The sequence below is a fragment of the Cucumis melo genome, chromosome 10 (genome assembly GCF_025177605.1).
Source record: "Cucumis melo cultivar AY chromosome 10, USDA_Cmelo_AY_1.0, whole genome shotgun sequence".
In the NCBI taxonomy this organism is placed as follows: domain Eukaryota; kingdom Viridiplantae; phylum Streptophyta; class Magnoliopsida; order Cucurbitales; family Cucurbitaceae; genus Cucumis; species Cucumis melo.
The window spans coordinates 25845554-25853306 of record NC_066866.1 but is presented as its reverse complement, the minus strand read 5'-3'; the positions used below and the strand labels follow the sequence as shown (position 1 = coordinate 25853306).

At 34.4% G+C, this 7753-nt stretch overlaps 1 protein-coding gene across 1 annotated transcript; it reads right to left on the bottom strand.

The window, feature by feature from the left end:
• Positions 1–390: 390 nt before the first annotated feature.
• On the bottom strand, positions 391–4952 carry LOC103499353 (methyl-CpG-binding domain protein 4-like protein). The gene is made up of 3 exons (XM_008462337.3): positions 3696–4952; positions 2393–2589; positions 391–942 (listed from the first exon to the last, which is right to left on the bottom strand). The coding sequence occupies exons 1-3, from the start codon at positions 4845–4847 to the stop codon at positions 825–827; spliced, it is 1467 nt and encodes a 488-aa protein (XP_008460559.1). The 5' UTR covers positions 4848–4952; the 3' UTR covers positions 391–824.
• Between the last annotated feature and the right edge of the window lie 2801 nt (positions 4953–7753).

The following is a 7753-nucleotide window of genomic DNA, read 5'->3' as shown; positions in this document are numbered from 1 at the left end:
TATATTTTAAATTTGTCAATGAGTTCTCAATCTCAACTATCTAAGCTTTTGTATAAATATAATGCCAATGAATTTTCAATCTCAACTATCTAAGCTTTTGTACAAATATAATGCCAATGAGGTGCACAGTTCTTTACGAAAGGAAAAATAGGAATATTGAAATCTGGTAGTGAAAATAAAGAAAATTATGATTATAAACTATTCCTTTTAAAAACATTCATAATTATTATGTTAGTGACACAAAGTTTCAATATCCATAATATAATTATAAATTTATGTGGTGCTCAAATATTCAAACACAAAGAATTTATAATTCAGGGTTCATATCTAAATCATTTTTTTAAAATTATTTAAAACACGTGGAACAAATGCAGAAACTAGTCGAATGGATTTTAAATTGAAACCAAGTACATCAACCAGTAGATTAAAATGCAAAGGTTACAGCCATATACAAAATATTTAGTGAACGGTAAGCCACCCTTGGTGATGACACGTTTGGAGACAAAACATGAACAAAATCCATTGACCTCACAAACAGTACACAGCTTCAGCTACAGTCTAACATAACTAGCTAATGTTGGAGGAGAATTTCCTTTTCTCCCCTTACTAGTATATAATGTTAATAATAGGAGAGATCGATAACAAGTTTAAATAATTCCCAACCAAACTCCAAGTCCCAACAACATCAAATAACATTTACAAAACCGATAGCACAAAAGAGTTTCTTTTTGTCAGAACATTCCAAAATATGCGTAGAAAGGGATGTAGAGCCTGAAATCCACAACTTCTGCTTCTCGAACAAAACCATCTACAGTCAAATAAGATCAGAGAAGGTGTTTGATACTGTGGAGAAAATCCCAGTAATAATTAAGCATGTGATCTTTAGGTTCTACTTCACTCCAATATCCAGTGCAGAATATCGCATGTGCATCGGCACCATACCTGTCTCAAATCACATCCTCAGCTCAATAATAAAACGTAAGAAAAGTCCCAGTATCATAATTTATACAAAATAATGAGCAATACAAGAAGAATTATAGAAACATAATCCCTAGATGTCTACTTCGAGCTATTAACTTAAGAAATTAACTTTCAAGATCTTCCCTTCTACCTCAAGCTACTAACTTAGGCCCAAAGTACCCTCAACATGGACCAAAACATAATGATCTTTGACACAATATTATGAGTACAGTACCTCAACAAGGACAAAAACATAATGATCTTTGCCACAATATTATAAGTACAGTCTACAAGCATTGACGTTGCAATTTATGTGTGGACTTTTCACAATGTTTTTCCTACATAATGCGTTAGCTTCCACTTTTATCTTTTATCTTCACGTAAATACATCACAATCTCAAGAGTCTTTTTCATCTAATTTCATGGCCAGAACTAAACTGTTTCAATACCAATTTGATAGAATCCAAAACAAAACCAATATACATTGAAACTAAATGTTGAATTTTCAAGATAAACAAGTCAATTGGAGAATTTGAACCCTCTCTTTCTTGTGATCAATCAAGCCCCCAAACCAACTGAATCAATGGTCAACTTTCTTCTTCCCCGCCCCTACTATTTATAACACACTGGCACAACCACTTCTCTTGGCAATTATTCCTTCTTTTGGAATAGGGGCCACGCACACAAAAGCCCCCACTGCCACAACACCTCCCCCCTCTCAAATGGTGCTGAGAATTTGCTTGTTAATTTGATTTCCCTATACTTGTTGTCTTTCCTGTGAACTCTAGTTGACATTGTGGTCTGTTAAACTTCTATTTGCTTAAGCCTATCAAATATCCCAACAAGAGATCATCTACTAGGTTGATTTTGGGACTGTGTGTTGGGTTTTACTGCTTGTAGGTGACTCGGAACTTAACAGTGTCCTCCCCTAGGCCCAAGCTAATTTCCTAAGACTATTTCTGGGGTAAAATTCCCCTTTTCTCCTTGCCCTTCATACACTATTATACAGGATGGCTTAACACCAAGTTCTTACAAAATTTGCTCGTGTGGTCAATTCCAACAATATAAGTTTGCTAAAATGGTTTTCAAAGAAGCAAAGGTAAAATTATGACATGGCTGGTTTGGTTTTTGAAGAGTGTCAATGTAAATCTGTCAAGACGAGGAAGAAAAGTCCTTCACAAGACAAAATGGAAAGGAAAAAACATCTAATGCCATCCAAAACCACTAAGCCCTCTCCCTTCAATAGCATATAAACAAAAGAATCCATATTTCAAGTAGCGATGATACATAGTCCCACGTTTGTGTTCACCATCATAAGCCTTTAATTATGGATGAGTTCATCATTTATGTTTAGGGACATGACTAAAATAAGCACCTTAAACTGAAGAAATAGAAGAGTCGAAAAGAAAGTGTAAAAGGATAGGCTACATACTTGCCGACACCAGGAAGCTGGGTGACATGGCTCCAACTTTCTTTTAAATACATCTCAGATAAACGATGCATTGTTCGTGATCTTTTCCTATATAAACCAAGAGGTCGAATGATATCTTCTATCTGCTCACGTGATACCTCCAAAGTAGCCTTTGGATTGGGACACAAACTGAAGAGTTTAGGTATCACTTCTTTTGCCTGCAATTTTCAAAATGACAGGTCAAACAAAACAAAACCCATAGGACTAGGGTGCATAATCAGGAAACAAAGAGATGAAATTATCAATTATGAGTTAATAAGTTGGCAAAAAACAAGCATTGGCAAAAAGTTAATATAGCAATCACGTTGCAGTAAGTTGTGATTACTGATTGTGATAATATGTTTGTTTGTCTGAGTTTAGTTCCCCCATCATTCAAAAATCCATGTAGGACCAAGATGATAATAGGTCCAACAGACATGCACAACCATGGACCAAAGGCCAGGTAAAGGAACTTCACTCTTTAGGAAACAAATATGTGCATCAACGATGATATTACAGATTTTTTACATATGTAGCATTTGTATATATATCAAAAACTTCTACCTTCTACTTGCATAGAAGTAGGACCAAAGTTTTACAGATTTCCTTTTAAACACAAGACAATTTAATTGATATTTGAACAGTCAAAACTTATATAAAAAATTCCCTTTAAGAGTTTACAAGAAAGCAACAGAATAAGAGTTCAGTTAATCACACTTAAAGATTGTAACAAATATTCACTGGAAGTAGCACACATAGTTACTGTTTGACCTAATGTGGTTTCAGCCTATTATCCTCTTCAATTAATCCTTGGTTTCTGTTCCTCCAAATACCGAGGGAAAATAAACTTTCTAAACAGAGAGACACCCAGTTCTCGAAGTGAGGGGTGGGTCTAGTACTTGGTGTTGCACGTGTATAGTCGTTGAACCCAGGAAATGTCAGTTAGTTAGGTAACTATGTTGTGATTTAGAAAGGGAATTGCGTATTGGAGACAGGGGGCTCTACTCCATCACTATGTTGTGCTTGTCCCTTTTGATATATTTCCATTCTAATAATACTCGTGGAGTAGGTTGAAAGGAGATGATGTTTATCCACTTTTCCTGTATATTTGGTTCAAAGATGTAGTTGAACCTCATTTATGCAAGACTAGCTGCATAGTCGTGGAGCAGTAAAATTGTAACGAAAGAAAGCAAATCAAATTTATGTGCAATGAGGAAAATATAATGCAGTACGAAATTAGAAATTGCATACAAGATCAAGTAAATGGATAGCGCATGAACAATACCTGTCGCCCACTCGTCCGGTTGAGGAGCATACATATGACTAGAACCCTCCAAGGGTCGTACGCATGATCGTGTTGGAGAAGGCGAGTTCCAGAGGGAGGAGGCTTCCATGTATCATCTGGCGATTTCCTTCTGTAAGCTTCCAAAAACAACTCTGCAGCAGTAAGAGTGGTCCGAGGTTTAGTAGAACTTGTCTTGTTCTTCTGTTTCCTTTCATTGACTGGTTTACGCACCCTTTTAACAGATTTCGCACACTGATTTAGCTGCTCTGTAGCCTCTTCCTGATTGTTCACGGCTTGTTGTTTCCCTGACTTTAGAAAGAAACGTGAGACCATTTTCTCTTCTTGTTGATTTGATTTTGAATTTTGTAAAGAAGGTGATACTTCTCGATCCATTTCAAGACTCTTTTCAGAATATTGAAAATAGCCCGAAACAATTCGCGCTCGTGTATCCGTTCTCGACTTCTGAACAGAGCGCGAAGTCTTTCCCATTGAATGATGATTTGTTTTTGAGTTAACGGAGCTGGGGTCTACGTCTTTCCTCCTCCTTTTGCTAGATCTTTTACTTGGCTGCTCTGTGAGATTGCCATCATCATTCTCATCCTCATAATGGGCTGCTCGTTCCTTCACCGATTTTTTAAAATATCGTGAGACAATTCGTTCGCGTTGTTGGGTTGATCTTGAGTTTTGGAAATAACGCGAAACCACACGGGTCCCTTCTTGAACAGGTTCTGAATTCAGGACAGAATGCGAAGTTGCTTGCAACAATTTTTTATCAAATCCGAACTCTCGGTAAAAAGACAAGACTCTACGAGCGAGTGAAGGCTTTTTTGGCGATTGAAGGGGTAGTTTTCCATTTTGAAGATCCTCTAGTGTTAATATAGGAGGCTCGTCGGCTTCAGAAGATGGGGATGCTAAGGATTTGTTGTGATGATTGTTGGGTTCTGACGTTTGGAGATCATAAAGAGTAGAAATTGGAGAGTGCTGGGTGGAATCCTGGTACGGATTAGGGTTTTGATGAGCGGATTTAGAAGGAGGAAAGCGAAATCTGGAGCGAGAAGTACCTCGAAAGACGAATTCGGAAAACAAATCGTGGGGATATGAAGAAGAGGATGGTGGGGTGAGGTTAGGGTTGATGCTTGTTGTTGCAGCCATGGCGGGATTCGCTACGGAACACCAGAAACAAGAACAATCACTTCACTGCCTTCGCGCGCTTCTCCTTGGGTTATAAATCCTTTCTACCATTTTAGCGCTTTTTATTTATTTATTATTATTATTCTAAACGATAGTTATCATAGTTTTATTCTTTTATATAGTTTGTATCTAGGGTGTACATTGTTCGATAACAATAAGTAATTGGGTTATAATAATTTGTATTGGAAGTATAGATTGTTTTATTTTAACTTATAATATTATGTGTTTGAGGTATCAACTATTTTAGTTTAAGAAGAAAATAATAAACATTGTAGCAAAAAATAAGAAAATTATGAATGTAAAATAAATTGAGAGGCATGAAATACCATTTTTAGAAAACATAGTTCAAACTATACATTCCACCAATTTATACAAACTAGTTTATTACTACTTGGTATGCATGTTTTATAAAATTTTATGAATATAACCTATTCTATAGAAATTGATAAGTGATTTTATTAATTCTTGTTAATTATATTGTTCATTTAATAAATTTAATATTATCTATATATGTGATATTTAGATTTTATGGTTTTTTTTTTAAATAGAACAAAGCGTGAAAATGTTTACATCGTATAGAACAACTTTGGAAAAGAAAAAAGCTCACAGGCCCATAGTGCAAAATACTAAAAATACTCCATTCAACATGCGATTAATCGGCCACATTTAGGGGGTAATCTTCTTCTAAACGATCATTAATACATGATCATGTAGATTATTTTAAACGATGACAAAAAAGCTTCATATTTAAACAACCAAATAATAAACTCTTAACAATGTGAGAAAGCTTCAAATATAAACGATCGTTCAAATTATACAAGATCGTGTAAGTAATGATACACGATCGCGTAGTGCAGTTTAGACGATGGGTAAAAAGACTTCAAATTTAAACGATCAAATAATAAACTCTAAATGAATGGAAAAAAAGTTTAGATATAAACGGTCGTTTAACATATCCTGAACGATCGTCGAACTCATTATTTTGATTGGATGAGCGAGACCCAATCTAAGAGAAAGAGAAATAGAGATCTTTAAAAGATCAGATATAACCCTAAACCCTAAGAAATAAAACAAATATTCGTCTATCAAATACTTTCTTTTCTTTATCCACAGAAAGGTGGTAGTGAGAGAAAGAGAAGAATAGATTTATGAAAGACCAGATAGAGATAAGAAAGATGTATGCACGATCATTTATGTAACTATCAATGATTGTTTTGAAAAGCCTAATAGAAGCCAAGCCTAATCACGCATAATTACTAAAATACCATCAAAATCAATGCGATATAAAAAGGTGAACCCTCTTCTTCAGACCTTCTCCCTTCTTTACGCTGCTTTGTCTTCTTCACATCATTTTTGTCATACATCTTCTTCTTCACAATCGTTCATTTTGACCTACTTTCTTCAACCAAACTTTCGAAATTCTTCTTCGTCTTGTTCTTCCACATTCTATTCTTGATCTATCTTTCGAAATTTCTTTTTTGACATTTCATTTGTTACTTAGTATTTTGGTTCCACAACCAAATCTATCTCCATCTATCTCAATCTTCAATACAAAAAGGTTTGAATCTATCCTTGTTTCATTTAATTTAATAACCACTCTTATTTTATGTAACTTAACCCTAATTTTTTTTTTTGTAAATAGATGGTGAGCAAAAAGCAAACGACTTCAACTAGAAAAGCAATCAAATCTAAATGAAATGCAGAAGAAAAACAAATGAAGAATGAAAAAGAAGTGAAGGTAACAAAATAGAATGCTAATGTTTATCTATATAGTCCTCTATCTTTGTCTATATTTGTCTATCTTTGTCTGATTGCTCTATCTTTGTCAATATCTATCTGAATAGTGCTCTATATTTCTCTTTGTCCATATTTGTCTATCTTTGCTCTATTTTTGTAAATATCTATCTGTACAGTGCACTATCTTGATCTATCTTTGTCAATGTCTATTTGTTAGCACTAGCTCTTGGTTAAGGTCATTATGGAAGATGAATACAAAAATCTTAGAATTACTGTATACTACAGTTTAAAAACATTGAATCTAATCAAATCAAGAATAGACCAAAGAATTCTTTCTAGAGTTTTAAACAACCCTTTTGGCCACTTCTTCCACATTAAAATAGCCAAAATACCAACACAATTCTTGAATTGTTTAATAAGGAAGCGACGCCATAGAAAAAAGTCCAATGTTCTTGTTTTCAACTTTAATGGACATATAACAGAATTTGGGTTGGAAGAATTCTATTTGGTCACTGGATTGAAAGGGCATAAATTCCCAGAGTTAAATTTAGGAGAAAGAAAAGAGAATGGTTTGAAAAATGCCATTTTTCCTCACGATGACTTTTTAATGAGAAGAGATATAAAGAGACTTTCAAAGCACTACGCAATGAGGAAGACTTATTAAAAGAAAAATGAGTTATTATCTATATTTTATAAGCCTTTTTAATTCCCAAGCAACAACACAACCACATCAATCTCCAATATTTAGACATATTGGATCATGAATAGAACTTTAAAGACTATCCATGGGAAAGATTATCCTACATCCTAACATATCAATTCTTCAAGAAAGCATCATACAACGACAAGGATGTTGTATACCTTCAAGGATTTTTCCCACCTTTAGTCTATTGGGCTTTTGAGACAATACCAAAACTTTCCAACTTAGACGTTGGGTTTGGAAGAATGCTTGGAATTTAAGGGCAAAAAATCGTGACATGGAATGTTTGAAGTCAAGTGATTGGAGGATTCTAAACATGAACATTTTTTTTTTTAAAATTTGATGATGTAAGTAAATTTACAACATTTTCTATGTATCTATGTCTATCTAGAATAGACATAGATGAAAATCTATCATTGTTTATTAATAT

Bases quoted from the DNA above. Each gene is read 5' to 3' on its own strand.
- LOC103499353 (XM_008462337.3), bottom strand. From the start codon at position 4,847: ATGGCTGCAACAACAAGCATCAACCCTAACCTCACCCCACCATCCTCT. The intron at 2,590-3,695 runs GTATTGTTCATG...TGAAAATTGCAG, and splicing joins ACCGGACGAGTGGGCGACAG to GCAAAAGAAGTGATACCTAA. The intron at 943-2,392 runs GTATGTAGCCTA...GATTTGAGACAG, and splicing joins CAGCTTCCTGGTGTCGGCAA to GTATGGTGCCGATGCACATG.